The 16,993-nt window shown below is 42.7% G+C and overlaps 2 protein-coding genes across 3 annotated transcripts in view; both read left to right on the top strand.

Annotated features, from left to right (window-relative positions):
- The window catches only part of pibf1 (progesterone immunomodulatory binding factor 1), a 24,919-nt gene extending 22,882 nt beyond the window's left edge, over nt 1-2,037 (top strand). The window contains exons 17-18 of one of the 2 annotated variants that reach the window (XM_008429272.2): nt 242-421; nt 1,859-2,037. In XM_008429272.2, coding sequence (XP_008427494.1) covers nt 242-421; nt 1,859-1,912 — 234 coding nt within the window. In that variant the 3' untranslated portion in view covers nt 1,913-2,037. Of the gene's footprint in view, nt 1-241; nt 422-1,858 lie in introns of those variants that run through there. The other variant, XM_008429273.2, reaches the window with a different exon arrangement.
- A 1,773-nt stretch (nt 2,038-3,810) lies between these two features.
- Nucleotides 3,811-12,932, top strand: klf5a (Kruppel like factor 5a). The gene is made up of 4 exons (XM_008429275.2): nt 3,811-4,402; nt 5,256-6,294; nt 7,369-7,428; nt 12,059-12,932. The coding sequence occupies exons 1-4, from the start codon at nt 3,980-3,982 to the stop codon at nt 12,235-12,237; spliced, it is 1,701 nt and encodes a 566-aa protein (XP_008427497.1). The 5' UTR covers nt 3,811-3,979; the 3' UTR covers nt 12,238-12,932.
- Nucleotides 12,933-16,993: the final 4,061 nt, after the last annotated feature.

A 16,993-nucleotide genomic window follows, 5' to 3' on the forward strand; every position in this document is an offset into this window, starting at 1 on the left:
TCCTGCTGGTTGCACCTCTGCAGACCCTTTAAGCTCGCCGAACTGCTTTACAAGCCATGTGTTATCAGATTCTCAACGACGCTGATTTTTAAGTAAATACGACAAAGGAGAAGATTAATATTTATAATATAAAAGAGAGTTTCTCATACTTTTCTGTTTATCCATTAAGTGCCTACATCTACGGCGATTATTATTATTTATTTTATTTTTTATTTTTTTTATAACGTCCGCGACTCTCCAGGAGTTGGCAATAATGAAGCAGGCCCTGATCGGCTTGCAGTCCGGGCTGAGAGTGGACCCAGACCTGTTTGGAGCTGGTAACGGCGCTACGAGGGCCTCTGGAACAGCAAAGCAGAAGTCCAAACGTGTCGGCGGGACCGACGATGAGGAATCATCAGACAAGCCCAAACCTACTGTTTTTGTAAGCGTTGGTCACACCCTTTAATGAGTCACACCAATTTCACCAGCGAGGACAAAAGCTGAGACAAAAGAACACTCGAGTCTGACATGAAATAATTAATTGCTTTCCTGTCGTTATTATTATTAACCTTTTTATTTCACCAGAAAAAAGAAATCCCTTTCAGATTAAGCATCTCTTTTTACAAGAGAATCCTGGCCAAGACCGGTCCTGGTTAGTTTCATTTAAGCTCTTTAGCGAAGTCCATCCGAGTAGAGAAGAGCTCTGGAGCAAGTCCCAGAAGTGATCCGAAACCACTAATAGTCCAAATATAGACTCTGAGCAGTGATCGGAAGGTTAAACAGTAAAAGACTTTTTTTCCCCCCTATTCAATAAATGCATAAAATTAACAACTTTGACGTATAAACATGTCAGTCAACAGCATGCTCTTTGATGCACTTTTAGGAGTTTAATAAAAAGCCAGATGAAGTTGAGGAGTGAAAACTAGTTCTCAAATGATCTGTTTAAAGAACAAGCCAAAGCTGGAAGATGCAATAAACCAGTTGTGCAAGTGTGCACACCCTTAAAATGATTCTGCTAAATCACCATTTGATCCATCCAACTGCTCAGCTACTCGGACCGTGGACATTGTCAAATGTAGTTCTGGGTTAAGGCTCAAACATTCAGTCCAACGTCTCAAGGTTTGGGGGGGGAAAAAAAAAAAAAAAAGACCAGTGTTAGCTATTTACATCTTCACCTACCTTGACGACGAAACCCCAGTTTGATCGGAGGAAAACCAGCACCGCCATGTTCCCCTGTGGTGAAAGACAGACATACCATTTGTAAATAAGTTCTAAGTTTGTTATTGTTAGGTTTTAAGTTTGGTTTCGTCACATTGTCCCACAAGGCTTTAGGAGATATTGGCAAAGCTTAGATGTTTTTTAATTCATAATCCCTAGAATATAATTCATTCTTTCGACTTGCTAGTCAAGACATTTGAAGAACGCAGGAGATTGTTGACTCATGTAGAAAAAAAACAAAGACTCATTTCATTAGAAATCCTTGCAGCTCCTCCAGTCTTCTCCCTGCTGTTTATTTCTGTAAGTTATTAGCTGTGGTTTTTACATCTAAATTGTACAGGGATACGTGCCACATTATTTGTGTGGGACTTGAGAAAAGGTTGCATTTTAATGAGGGTGTTTACGCTTGTTAACCAGTAAATAGGAATTATCTTGTAATTCCTTCATTTTCTTTCGGATTCAAAACAACATTTTATATCAAGGAACCTACAGTACTTTTTTTTTTCCAATTTAGGAAGAAATTGGAACGACCATGTCAGACCTCAATGAAAAACAGAAGATGGTGTTAGCCATGAAAAGTCTTAATTGGTTCATGGGTTGTTGGCTCAGATGAAAATCAATAAGGTTTTTTATAAATTTCTTCTCTCTGTTTTGTTTGCAGACCAAAAAAGAAGCTCCTGATTGGTACCAAAGGCCAAAGCAGAAATACAAATAAAATTCACACAATGGCACTCACTCAGGATTTAAACAACTGTACATTTCAGTACTCTAAACCTATTTTTTTTATTGTAAATTGTGTTACCTTTTAACAACTTTTCAAATACAAAACTAGAACCAGTAGCTATCTGTGTTGGAGTTTTTTTTGTTGTTGTTGTACTATTACTCACCAATTGCACCAAAATTCCTTTTATGTTGGCAGCATTTGGTTTGACACCCTTCGTTCCTCATCTTTTTCTGGCGACACTTGCTGGTTGCTACAGACAAACAACACTGCAGAAACCTTAGCCTTTGATTTGCACTAGCTGAAACTCCTTTGGCTTTAAATATAGACATACTAGGCATGCCTTTATCATTTCAGACCATGTTCTGATTGGTGTCATATTAAACTCAGTCACACGGCTGCTGTGAAAGCCTGGCTGTGACATTTTCAACTGTTTTCTGTTAACACTTCAAAATATTAAATACAAAATGGTGCAAATACAGCTTCCATTTCCTGGTTGACATGACTCACGGTCTTTCCTAATTGACCTTTAGTATTTTTCTTTTGACTGTGGAGATTGAGCAGATTAATGACGACTTTATGATGTGAAGAAATCACTGGTTTGGTTGTGCAAGCACATTTGAGTTTTGTCATCAGAAGCTGTGCAAGAACCGGACTGAATGATGGCTTCTCTGTCTCAAGAGAACATCTGAGGTTGTTCTTCAGGACTGAAATTACAATAGCAATATCCTAGTAAAAGCACACTTGTACTAGGTACTTCATCAATATATTTTATTTGAATTTTATGTAAAAGAATATATAGTCCAAAGTTTTTATTTCAAATAAAAATGTAGACAGGAATCCTTTTGTATTTAGTCCCTTTAGTTTGTTACCCTTAAATAAAATCGAGTGGACTAAGGGAATGATTACTTTTGTAATTCAAAGAATGGTCTTTTTCCACCAAAAAAATGCATATTGACATTTTTACTAAGGAAAAATTGAATATCTCAAAGGCTGTTTGGGAAAAACTACCAGAAAACTCCAAAAATGCTGAAACCCCGAGTTCTTTTAAATCAAAGCTAAAAACATCTGTTAAGTTTCCTTTATTTTAAGTAAAATATCATTAGTCTGTTCCATCTGCTTTTTACATTTATTCATTATACCACTTAAATGTAATGGGTGTTTTATTGTAAGCATGTAACAAATGTGTTCTGCAGATGATTTATATCTTATAAACTAAACCATATATATAGTGTGTTTATGTATAACATTTCATAATCACATTGAACAAATGTAAATGTATACATTTGTTCTCTGTTGACCCAGTGGTATATTTCCTGGAAGTACATCAAAGAAATGTTCTTAAATGTCAGTATTTCCTGAAATTTGAGAAACAGGAAATGCTCTTAAAGGAAAAATCTCGAATGGGCTTTACTTCATAATCTTTCCTAGGATGCAGTTTTCCGTGTTTCTTGTGCACTTTATTTTTATTTTTTTGCTTCCACTCAACTTTCCACTAATACACTCAAATGCATCACTCAATGAACGAACAGCTTTTTCAATAATGAGATTTTACTGCTTAATGCACAACTGTCAAGTTAGCAGTTTCCCTAACGATTATGTAGGCCATAACGTTATGTTATGTTTTCAAAAATATTATTTTCTATTGGTCTCATAACTTAATGCAAAACTGAATCTTGGGTTTCTACTGGCTGTGAGTCAACAACAACCAGGATTTTGTTTGTAGAAATTGAATATATCAGTTTTTGTGTGAGTGTTTTAGTTTCTGTCAGCTGAATTGAAATATATCCACTTTTAAATATCAAGCTTGTTAAAGTAGGATTAAAGAAAAATATACATTTTAACAGAAGCGATCACAATTAAAAATTGACGATCAGTTTAGGGTGCACACGCAAAAATGAGAGACTGGGGGAAAGTGTATTTCCTGCTGTCGCGAAAAAAAATTAAATGTTCTCCACATTTACGGCTGCCCGGCCGGCCCAGCACGTTCCAGGACGCTTCTGTGAGCGTATTTAGATGGAGCGAAGGGCGGTGGCCGGTGAATGAATAATCAAGGCTTCGATGGGCGGCGCAGGCTCCGTATTTACACTGGGCCGCTCCGCCCTACGCAGAGATAGAAAACTGTCTGCAGGCCGGAGGGATGGAACAAGTGGAAGGAGATGTTGCCGACAGGCACACATTAATTACTCCGCCACACGCTCTGCAACTCGTCCGGCTGCGCTCCTTCCCCATTGCGCTGTAGCGGCAGCAGCAGCAGCAGCAGCATCCTCCTCTCTGCAGAACAGGACGAGCGATCATCCGGGCTGCCTGCGTCGGAGCTTCATGGCCGCAGCACTGACGATGAGCGGCGCGCAGGAGGACCCGTTCTACCCGCTGCAGAAAGCGGCGCTGCCCGCCGCCTTCTCTCTGGAGGACTCGGCGCTGTTCGGCCTGGACTGTAAAATCTCAGAAACGGACAAGGCAGGGCAGAATGACTACACGCAGGTAAGGAATCGAGAGCAACTTCACATGTTATGGGTTTCTTTGAATGGGCGTGGCAGATGGGGGGGGGGCAGCGAACCCAGATTTTGTTTCTCCGCTCCTGGCCTGGAAATGGAGCCGGGCTCCGCTATCTTGATTGTAGTCATCACTTTATTATTTTTACACCGTGTCGGGCCGCGGTAAGCGACCCAGCAGCTCCGCCTGAAGTCGCCTTCAGCGCATGTTTGTCTACGCCAGCCAGCCAGTTGGTCACCAGCTGTTGGTCTCCCTTTGGTGTCCACTCACACCATCATACCACAGTGACGACAACTGACTCGGACAGAAATGTCCCGGCCGGCTCTGTCCCCAGTTAGGAGGAAACTTGTGCAGCAGAGGAGAGAAGTGTGTGTGTGTGTGTAACAGCTGGTAGTAGGTTGTGGAGCCTCAAATAGCAGCCCATCCCTAGACTGCTGCTGCTGCTGCTACTGCTGCAGCTGCAGCGGACAGGGAGACATGGGTGGTTCCCCCCTCCATTCCCTCTGGTGGTGCTGTTTCATCCTCCTGCTGTCAGGTTTAACTAACTTTCACGGTATCCAGGTGGCGGTTTTTTTTTTTTACCTGAACTAGACTGACTTGTGAATGGCAGCCATGATGAAAACATGCCCAAAACATGGTTGTATCCTTCACTGTTGGCCTCACCAAGTAGGTGTTTGAGTTCAGCTTTGCAGGCAGTGAGGGAATGTTGCAGCTGCCCATTGATGACTACTTGATAAATGCTTCAGCAGTGACTGTTCTACCAAACTTTTGTCTCAGAATAGTTTCGTGGAAGCTTTGTGCTCGAATTTGTTTCTAAGCGCTTGGTTTGTTTTCTCCACAGGTGAAGTGTGAGATGGACAGGTATCTCTCCCCTCCTGCCTTTCTACCGCAGGCAGACGGCCAGCAGAAGTCGCATAGAGACATCACGTCGGCGGCGGAGCAGTTCTTTAGCGGAGACCACGCCGGGGCTCCCTACACCCTCAACATGAACCTTTACCTCCCCGACGTGGCCTACCTGAGGATGGGCTCTTGTGAGCAGGTGCGGCCCCCTCAGGCCCAGAACCGCGCCGGCCTGGCCCAAATTAAAACGGAAGCTGCCTCGTCGTGTTTCGGCCCGCACCTACAGCCCCACTGCCCCGACGGTACGCCCACGAGCAGCTGTGGCACATCCGGGCACGAGCCTAGCAACGCTGCATTGGAAACCTCAGCCATAAACATGTCGCTAACAGGGTTACCGGACTTCACGAGTGTTTTCACCCAGTCGGGAGGAGAGGTGTTCATCAAACAGGAAATGCCGTCGCAGTTCGAACAGCAAGGCATCCACCACGACGGCAGCGGTTCACTCTTCCAGCTGCTGAACGCCGGGTTGGATCATCACCACATTGATGGCATGGAGACTCAACAGCAGCAGATGCAGCACAATTCCAGTGTTCATGCACCTTTCCATAATTTACCAGTAGCTTCGGCTTCTTCCCAGCAAGAGCAGGGCACGAAGGCGGGCTACCGCAGGGTGTACGCGCATCCTAATGCTCAGGTGCACTCCCATTACTTGCAGCAGCAGGTGCCCTACCTGCCTCCCTCCCCGCCCAGCTCCGAGCCGGGCAGCCCCGACAGACAGAAGGAGCTGCTCCACACCCTATCCCCTCCTCCTTCGTACGCCGCCACCATCGCCTCCAAGTTGGCAGGGGCCACGCCGGGGCTCGGACCTGGCCCGGGACCCGCCGGCTTTGCCCTGCCCACTCCGGTCCAAGGCCCGTCTCCGGGCCTCCCCCAGGGCCCCGCAGCCCAGACCACGACGCAGAACTCCGGGACCGTCCGATACAACCGGAGGAACAACCCGGACTTGGAGAAACGCCGGATCCACCACTGTGATTACCCAGGTTAGGAGAGCAGCACGCCCTCCACATTGTGTGTGCGCGCGCGCGCGCTGATTGTTTCCCCCGCTGTATTGTGTTTTCGTCTTTCTCCCGGTGCTGTGGTCAGACAGTCAGAAAGGTCAGCATTATGACGACCAGATTTATTTTAAGACTCCCCTGCATTTTTTTGAAATTACACGTTGCTTTTTGAACTTCTGTCCCAGACCTCCGGGGTCACCATGCCTTCCCTGCTCTCTGCTTCAGCGGCGTCGCTGAAATGTAATGCCAGTGCATTTTCTTTAGCCATAAGCTCAGAAAGAAAACACTTTGCATTTATTATCGCAACCTAAACGATTGCATCACTACCAGCCCAGAAACCCTGACCGTTGAGCCTAAATCAACGCTGGAATGATTGTGGCTTGAACCTGTGCTTTTGCGGCTGTTTTAATTACACAGACGGTTTCCTGCAGTCATTTGATCTTTTTTCCCCTACACACACACACAGACACACATTTGCATGCATGCTTCAGATAGCTTGCTCAGGTTAAAGTATTTTCTTAAACTGCCTGACAAACAGCCACACACATTCAGGCTGTGAGATGTGCAGCAACTTGTAGAACATGAAATGTTAACTAGCCTGTGGCAGCAGGTAAAGGAGAGAGAGAGGGAGAGAGGAGGGGGGGATTTCGGTGAGCTCCCTGTAACTTGTTCGTACACGCTTAACTTCTTTAAAAGTGAGATGACACACATCCATCATTTCCCCGAATCCACCTTTCACACAAGTATCTGTTAAGTTGTACTCTTGTACAGTATAATCACGGCCGGGCAGGACCTTTCTAAATATTATTTTTCACAGATTATTTTGCTTATTGGGACGAGCTAAGTCCCACATAGACTGAGTTTGAACAAAGAGCTATGATACTATGTTGAGGATCTCCAGAGCATTTACTGTGCTTCATTCCACACAGCTTCTGGTCTTCATTAGTTCAAATTTCTTGCATACCGCAGCTCGGTTTATTGGGTAAATGCATATCTGACACAAGCAGATTATTTGGTCTAAGCTGTCTGCTTTTGTTTATCTCCATCTCTGTGCCTCAGGCTGCAAGAAGGTCTACACCAAGTCGTCCCATCTGAAAGCCCACCTCAGGACTCACACGGGTAAGACGCTCCTCTGATCGATGCGCTTTTCAGTCCGCTGTGCTCGGGTTTCAGGTGTCCACGCTGGCACCGTGTTGCTAGGCAGACCGCCGACTTCTCGTCATGTGTTTGTAAGCGTATCCTCATTCCACATCCTCAGCCCCAATATACTATTCCATCAAAACAGGTGGAAGTGCCACACTTCTGCCAGGGTGTGACGGGGGATGACTCTAGCAGTATGTGATCGGGGCTAGACGTGTGGTGCCACCTTTCTCAGATTCACGTCACCAGATCAGATAAAGTGCACCCTCCCAAGGCCGGTGTTGCTTTTATTGCTGCTTTTAAAGCTACTCGTCAAACTAATTTTGCAAAACAAAACTTTTTAGATGCAGTATGTCACCTTTACAGGTATTTTTACTATAAAGATAGTTTGTTGTAAGTCGTTATTATCTAATCAAGAAAAAAATCCACCCTCCGAAAGACGAGCTTCTCAACGTTCCCGCCTCTGATGACATCACGTAAGGGGTAAAGCAACCCAGCAGATTTGTTTTGAAGATGGTTCATGTCAGCGTTGTCAATTCCCTATTGATTGCACTTTGTGTGGCTGCAGGAAAACATTTAAGCCATATATGAGAACGCTTCAGGAAATCTGGCAACAATAAAATACGCTAAAGTGATTTGTTTCAGTTTCCTGCTGACTCGAATGGACAGATTTTGGTTTAAAAGATCTTTAGCGATCACATGGAACCACCTTGTTTTTAAAACAAAAAAAGAATACACGGTCTGGTCGGCATGGAGTGTTTATTCAGAACCGCTGTATTCTGCTAAAAACTATCACCAGACAGATTTTTCACATGGGTAAACCCATGTGTGTTAAGCCCACACACATGGGTTTAACATGAATGATAGTTAAACCCATCATTTATGCACCTGCAGAACAGCGAATGCCATCAACGGCATTTCTGTCCACACGGAATGTGAGAGAAACAAATACTTTTAAGTTCTAAAAATGTTTAAATGTCCAAATTTAAAAAAAAAAAAGGTTACCTTCTGAATTTAATGTAAAATAAGGAGATTTTGCATGAAATTATAACTAGGTGGACTTTTAATTTTTGATTTGTCTCATTAAAACTTATACTTCAGCCCAAGTCATTGGTGGTTATAAAGCCATGATTTTCATACTTCTATGTCAGTAGTTTATTTTAGATTTATGCTTCTACATTAGCATCTTAAACGTTGTTTTTTTTTCAGAAATTAAATGACAAAATAAAGCAATAATGAGATCAAAAAATTATATTTAATGCCGATTGTTATAAGATGGATTTTCCAGAGTACAGATTACAAGTACAATACATAATTTTATCACTTTGTGTGGGGGTTCTGCATGTAAACCAGTCAGGTGGAATATTTGCAACAGGAGTAAAAAACACCTTCACACCAGTTAGAAATCTGACCACAGCTTAAGATTTCTGCCAACACTTGGTGGATGTTTGGTTGCCAGTTGTTACATCCAATGACTTGAAGTAATTTGCTTTTATTTATGTCATATTGTAAGAAAATTGGGGTTGGATGAATCCAGTAAAAAAAAAAAAAAAAAAAAAAAATCTAATAGCAGGATGTCATTTAGTTATTTGTGGTTTGATCGGGATTCATGATCTGTCATTTTGTGTCACACGGCTTTAACAGCATCAACACCAAAACAGATGTGAAAGGAGTGTAACAACACAAAGTATAACAGATGTGCTGAGGGGATGGAATGACACAGATCTATTAAATTGTTGTGCCTCTGATGTCATTGACCCAAATGAACAGAGCAGAATTATCAGGATTGTTTTATCTAGTTATTTAATGGATTTTTTGTTGTTGTTTTTTTGTGAAGTCCTTCAGTGGAAAGCCATACCTTCTCACCCAGCTTTGTTTTTTTTGTTTGTTTTTATCAATTCATATTTGTTAGTGAGAGTAAATGCAGTGGATCGATAGTAGTTTTTACTGTACACAAACTTTTGTTGCCCAAAAGCCCTTCCTGTTTTAAGTCCCACCCCCCTCAAATAATCTTGGTCGCATGCACTTTCCCTTTATCTCCAATCCCCCTTCCGTCTCTGTGTTTTCCTCAATCCGTTTCCTCCTCGCACGTTTAGTTTCAAACCATTTGGTTTTCCTGGACAAGCAGAGTCAACAAACAAGTGCTTAGGTGTTGGGCCCCACCTCGCTCCAGCTGACTAAACAAAGCTTCTGTTGATATCTGGGCATTCCTCGCTCATCTGGAAGTACACACAAAAAGCTCTCTCTTTCTCTCTTTCTCTCTCTCTCTCTTTCTCACCCAGAATCAGTTCCACTCATTAATCCGGGTGATTTGTGCAAAACGGCGGTGTGCGTGTGTGTATGTGTGTGTGCATGTCTCTGAAATGCATTTCAGTATTAGGAACATGACATGACAATTAGATCATTCATGCTGCAGGCTGATTGTGGTTATTTCAGTTATTACAGACCACAAGATGAGAGAACAACACGTAAACGGTTGTATAGCTCGAGCTATATATCCTCCCTGCTCTCAACAACCGTTTTTTTTTTCTCTCTCTCTCTTTCTCTCTCTCTCAGTTCTTTTCATTCATCCAATCATCTTTCCATCTAGTTTTTGTTTTGTTTTTTGGAAGCTTTCCACCTTCAACCCTTTGTGAAATCCCCTTCCCCCAACTATTTATTTCTATCTTTGTCTATTGCTCATTCTACATCTCTGATTCAGATGCTTCAGTGCACACACACCCCTCCTCACGCACCTGTCAGTAATCTGTATGAGATGATTCCTAATGCGTTTGGGCCCCGGTGGGAGTTCCCACTCTAATCTCCATCAACATCCATTACCCTGATTGTGAGTGTGTCGGTCTGTATTTGTGTGTGGGGAGGGTGGATGTGTCTGAATGTGTATCCAGCTCGTTCTTTCATCGACTCTCTTGCTCATTTTGTCCACGTTCAGGTGCGCGTTGATGATGCGTTTCTTTAGTGTGCCGACGTCGTGATTCATCGTGCTGCGGCTTAATTGCGGTGGTTTGAGCAACACTTCGCAGCCTGTTGTGCTTGTTCAGAGAGTTTGATGCAACCCGAAGACGCTTAACGCCACTTGCTTAACTTCAGTGCCGTAGAATTCAATTTGGACTCGACGCTTAAGAATAGAAACTTCTCACTTCCATCTCAATGACGCAGTTGAGTCAGGAAAGTTTTTATTAATGAGATCTAAATCTTCTTAAGCCCGCCTCAGCACTCACGCACATACACACACACATACACACAACTTTAACCTGAAGGTTAGAATGCTGCGCAGACGTCGGAAGAGATGCAAATCTTTCCACAGAAACTTTTCTTTTCTATCAGCCATTTGTATTCTTGTTTTTGTTTTTTGGTGAAACTGATATTTTTATGGTAATCAGGCGTAAAAAAAAAAAAAAAATTGAGTTTGGCTTTAGACTTCCACGGTTCAGGTGTATTCGACTATTTTTTTATGGTGTGCACAAGGTTTTAGCACACCATCTATGAATATGATCTGCCGTCATGCAGGTCCTTATCATGACACTCCCATCTCTGTGCTTCACTTTCCGCACTTTTCAGTTGGTCTGGCTGCAGAAATATCGATGACATCTGTACACTAGTTTTTCTTTTCTTTGTCTTTCCTGACTCTTCTGGCCAATTGTTTTCCACTTTCTTTTTCTGCTAGAATGTTAGCATGAGGCCTAAACAGAGAGCTGTGTTAAATATCGGTTTCATCAAAAATAATTAGAAATGCACCAATCAATTGGCCAGAGATTGTAATCAGCTAATTTCTCAAACTTCATTTTTGCTCTACAAAATAATCGAGCAATGCCTTTTCTTAGTCCGAGTTATGTTGAATTCTTTGATTAGAAACCAATGATGTGTTGCATAAATTGGGACAATCTGGTAATTCTTTCTATTTCCCAATGGATTCAGAGGTACTGTCAAAGAACCTGCAGCACAGTTTTAGAATTTACATTGGGGGCGGGGGAGAGAAACAAAAGTACTCTTTTCAGCTGATGTCATGTTTTACTTTGAGTCGAGATGAACAAAAACAATAACAATTGTGCAAATGTTTAAAAAAATAGCATGTGCATGGCTTATAAGCTGGGTAAACAAACTCTCAAAGACGTTTGGACCAATGAGACTGAAACAAGCGGTTGGGTAAAGGTTGAGGCCACACAAGGTTTCTGCAAAGCGCCTGCAGCCAGAGGCGTGTTATGAAGAAGTGACAAACAGCCTAAACCCATCAAAGACGTGCCAGAAGTAGTGGTAGACAATACAGAGGAGTATCTGTGGGAAACTTGCGCAGCACTGGTGTTGGAGCGCTTGACAGATGCCTGTGAGTGACAGTGTTATGACTGTATATGCTGTCAGACAACTGGAATTTTCAGTGAAGCCTGTTTTCCCAGTTTCTCCACCTGACTGTGTGAATCATTTGGAGGATTTAACTTGTGTTTTCAAAAAAAAAAAAAAAAAAAAAAAAGGTATATCACTGTCATCAGTACGTGCGTCCTCTCACTTGAACAGCTTGCGAAAATGTAAAGACGTTCAGCTCGACACTGCTGTTATCTGAACTCACTAAGATTCCCTCCTCCTTCTTTTTTCTCCTCCTCCTTCGTTGCAGGTGAGAAGCCGTACAGGTGCACGTGGGACAGCTGTGACTGGCGCTTCGCTCGTTCCGACGAGCTCACGCGCCACTACCGGAAGCACACGGGAGCCAAGCCCTTCCAGTGCACCGTCTGCTCCCGCTCCTTCTCCAGGTCCGACCACCTCGCGCTGCACATGAAGAGGCACCAGAACTAGCCACGTTTTTTTTTTTTTTTGTTTTTTGTTTTTTTTTTGGCACTTGTGCCACAGTCGTGCTGTGCGAGTCCTCGTCCTGAATCTCACGTAAAGCGCTCGGCTTGAGTCCGACAGCTACAGTGTTAAGCGGCTGCGCGATGCCAAGCAGCTTTACTGACGTCCCAGCTCCTCCCGGTGCTGCCATCGACCGATACTATTGTATGATAGCTAAGGAAGAGAACGGTGGCCAAGAAAAATGTTTGGTTTAACACCGTCGCAAGGTGTGATGGAAATTTCTTTGGACAAAAAACAAAACAAACAAAAACAAAAAAACAAAAGCTCCATAGCATAAAGAAAATGGTAGCTCCTTCACGTTTTCCGGTCCATTTGGACTTTGTGTGACTGGAAAGAAAAAAAAAACATTGTCTGTCTTTGTTGTAATGTAGAACTTCTTAATTCAAGAACATCTTTTGTTTACGCATTGGTATGTTTGTTTAAATAGCTGGAATATCCAGGTTTTATTTTATTTTTTATTTTTTTAACCAAATCCTTCGGTTTGCACTAGAACTGATTGTGTATCTCATGCACCAACAAAACGTTCATTATCACAACTGGACATGCCACGCCAGTCATCGCTGTCCGGATATTAAAAATTGAAAGCATTTATTCTCCTGAGACAAAGAAGATGAAGCATAGAAGAAGAAGAAGGAAAAAAAAAAACATGAGAGGAAGGTAGAGATGGCAAGACTGAATTGTTTTTCATTTTATAGAGAGGAAATCTGCAGATGGCTGAGTAACATGGGGACATGGGTGGATTGTAAAGAGCAGCCATTAGGTGATCAATTATTTAGGATGGGTTTTTGATGGATGTCCAGCTGGAGAAATGTAAGCAGACTGACTCTGTTAAAACAGAAGCAGCTGTATTTATGCACAAGCTTGAATTAAGCATCTTCAGAATTTCATTTCTGTGCAGATTGTGCCATCCAACTTTTATTTTGTCAATGTTTTTATTTTTTGCATTTTAACCAAAGTCTAATCTTCATCATCAACACCCTATGAAGTGCCTCCTTCTGTGGTTAAATGTGTTCCTGTTCTGCCAGAGCTGTGATTAGTGTAGGCGGTTCTTTTAAACACACATGGTGCTGTTTTTGGTTCCTGTTCTGTTTAAAAAAAAAAAAAAAAAAGAGTCCCTGAACTCAGTACGGGGAGAGGGAAACGAGGAACTTTAATATCCGAGAGCTGATCATCTCCATTGTAATATAACAGCTCAGCTCTGAACACTTGAGACATCCTGAAACGGCGTGGAGCTTTTGTACTAAAGTGACAGTCTGTCTCTTTCTCCAAGGAGGTTTTAGCCTTTTTTTTATTTTTTTATCTGTAGGCAGATAACTAGCAACAGGGCTCCATCAGGCCTTCAAACTTGGACACGTGCTCTGTTAGAGGACAGATTTGCTACGTTTTTGAACTTAAGGAACTTGAATATTTTACACATAGCTCCATTTAGATAAATGTCTTCCTCTTGCCGCCATTAGCACCCTGACAGCAGTTTTGAGCAGAGATGCACCAGTCAGAGTTTTTTTCAATCTGTTTTGTAAAACTTTGACCCGCCGATACCGCTGTGACCGGACGTCGACGTCTCATGCTGGGTGCGCGCGCGCCGTCATACGCGGTAATTGAGAGCAATCACACCACAACTGGGTTTTTACCGACATTTCAAAACCAGAACCAAAGCACGGCAGACTGAGGTTGAAGCTCGGGAAGTCTGGCTCTCTCTCGCTCTCTCGCAGCTCTATGTTGCTTCTCACAGTTGCTACAGATACACTGAAAGGTGCTGCTGTCAATGCAGCCTGTTTTTGGTTTAGTTTTTTTTTTTTGCTGACATGCCATGTGTTCACTGATGGGGAGATTAGTTTTGAGTTTCCGACCTGACGATCAAGCAGAAAATCTGCCTTAATAGCTGATTTCTAGGTGCATCTCTGCTTTTGTTCTACTTTAGCAATCTACAATCGTGTAAACCACAACTCCATGATCCATTAAGACCCACTGTACCTTCTTTTTTACTAACTAATAAAAACAAAACGGGACCTTTTTTAATGAAATACATTTTGGTAGCTTTTGTTTATAGATGTCTGGTCTTAATGGATTACTTTATTTACACAACATGAGCTTAAGAAGGGGAAAAAAGAGAATCTGTCCTCTAATATACACCGAGGTGTGAGTTTGATTGTGTGATTCGGCCTTTATAACTGTACTTGTTCATTCACTGCAGGTAGCTTAAAGATAATATAGCACTGTAATCTAACAAGGGAAATCTCTCTATTTATTTAATTGTGTAGACGCTGGGATATAACAGATTCACTGTTTGTTTTTTTGTTTTTGTTTTTTTGTTTGTTTTTTACCCCAGCAAAAAATGCCTTAATGTAAATAAATGCACTGTAAATACATTTTTGTTCCATTTTTTTAATATGTTAACAATAGGGCAGAAAAAGAGGAAAATGCCCTGCATCCAAAAATATTTGAGCCTTACTCCTCAGTTTTGTTCTCTCGTCCAAACTATTTTAATGACATTATTATATATATATATATATATATGTTGTCCTTCCAACAACTTATTTTTTTGTAGCTTTTTTGTTTGTTTGTTTGTTTTTCTTCCATGGTAAACGTTCCAAAGACAAAAGTTGATTTTTTTTTTTTTTCTCTCTCTCTCTTCAACTGAGTGAAACCGATGCTAATAAAGTCAAATGACACTTTTACAGATGTGTTGTCCTGGCTGAAATCATTGCGATACGATCCCGTATCGCTTCACTTCCCGTATCGCTTCCCCGTATCTCTCCACTCAACCTGCTACCATGTGGAAATATCGCGGACGTGAGCTGCGCACTGCACGGTGGGATCGGTGCTTTCTCCATGAGGTTCGGATTAAAGCTGGGGCATGCTGTGCAGCCAGAAAGCGAGGTGCCCGAGGGGTGTTGAAACGAGTCTTGTCGAGGCTTGAATAAAACAAACCATACAAAACCACACACACAACCTCTTAAAACACAAGTTTTTTTATTATTATTTGAGTGTGGAAGCACTGATCAGGACGGGGGCTTGTTGTATATCAGAACAAATAAAGATAAAGGATATATGGGGGAGAGGCAGAGCCCCCCCGCCCCCCACCTCTCATCCAGGACCTGTAAGTAACCTGCTGTACCCTTGCTGATGAACAAACAATAGTTCTTTGATATCCCAGCAAGAGACAATGGACAAGAAAATAAATCTGACCAGCACCACTTGGGGACCTGACTGGGGGGAATCCCACTGCATTGAACTGGACGTTCAAACACGCTCTCGGAACCATATGTTCCTGGTTTAAGTCATAAATGTGACCCGGGGTCTCTGTTGTAATCTACCTCAGATGTCTGAGAGGAGGGAGGAAGATGGAGAGAGAGAAAAGGAGAGGGGTGGGGGGTTGGGGGGAGAAGTGAAACGCGGAACAATCCAAACAAAAGAATCTCTGGAGGGACCCAATCAAAACCACTTCCGTCCTCCTACATCTTCTCTCCATCTCCTCCTCCGCTCTTCTTCTTCTTCTTCTTCTTCTTCTTCTTCTTATTTGATTTCATTTTTTCTCCTCCTGCTTTGCCTTGTCTTTCCATGCACCGCGCCCCCTCCTCTCTCCATACCCCTCCCCAGAACTTTCCCGGTGGAAAGTATTGCATTGCATGAAAAGTCCAGCGGCGCTACTCCGTAGGTCAGAGAGGACGCTGTTCTCATAACCTGCTCAAATCCTCATCCTCATCTTCATTCATAAAAGAAAGAAAGAAAGAAAAACTTGCAGGTATTTATTTGAGGCTTTGATGTTTAAAAAAGAAGCAGAAGGACTGTCTCTCTCACACACACGCACGCACACACACCCCTACACACGCACACGCGCTCGGCGGTGACGAGTGAGTGGGAGCTACCGGTTCATGTTTTTGGATCAGCTAAATTAATGTCGCACATCTGGAAGAAGGCTTCTGCCTGCTCCACCCTCTGCTGTGCTGCGTTGGTGTGATTCCCAGTCCTCCCCCCCCTCCCCCCTCCTCTTCCCCACCTTCACCCCCCTCTCCTTTTTGTGAGTGTGTTTGTGAGTGTGCATGCTGGTATAAAGTTTCCAGCGCACCTCTCTTGAAGCAGACCACCCACTCGGAGGACCAACAGAGTGACCGCGGGGAGGGAGCGGATAGACACCGGCGCGCACTCACATCATGCGCGGCTCCGTCCAAGATCAACTCTTCCCAATTTTCTGAGAATAGAACACGTTGTTGCCAGAGATGGGAGAGATACCACAGCAGCTGACATGCTAGCTCACAGCGAAAGATAATATCAAAGATGAAGGGTTCGCCGCAAGACATTTTTACTTAAATAAGAAAATAAATAGATAAAATGAAATGGTGTCTAAAGGTGACACTGATGGTTTCTCGAAAACGTTTAAGTATGAAGCATAATCGAAGCTGGAGTCTTTAGTTATTCTATATGAATGCTTGACAATCATCCTACATTGCGCTACTGTTTGTGTTTAATGAATATGTTACTTAATTTATGGCGTTTTTTTTACCATCTGGCTTCTTCAGAATGTCTTCAAAATGCTATTACTTTAGGCGGGCTTTCTTTCTTTCTTTCTTTTTTTTTACGTCCATTCCAGTACCAGATTATTTCTAGAGTTACATTTTTATTTTTTGTGAATGGACTGAACTTATGTAGCGCTTTTCCAACCACTCACGAACACACCGCTGGATAAAGTTAAGTGCCTTGC

This window comes from Poecilia reticulata, linkage group LG15 (assembly GCF_000633615.1).
Source record: "Poecilia reticulata strain Guanapo linkage group LG15, Guppy_female_1.0+MT, whole genome shotgun sequence".
NCBI lineage: Eukaryota > Metazoa > Chordata > Actinopteri > Cyprinodontiformes > Poeciliidae > Poecilia > Poecilia reticulata.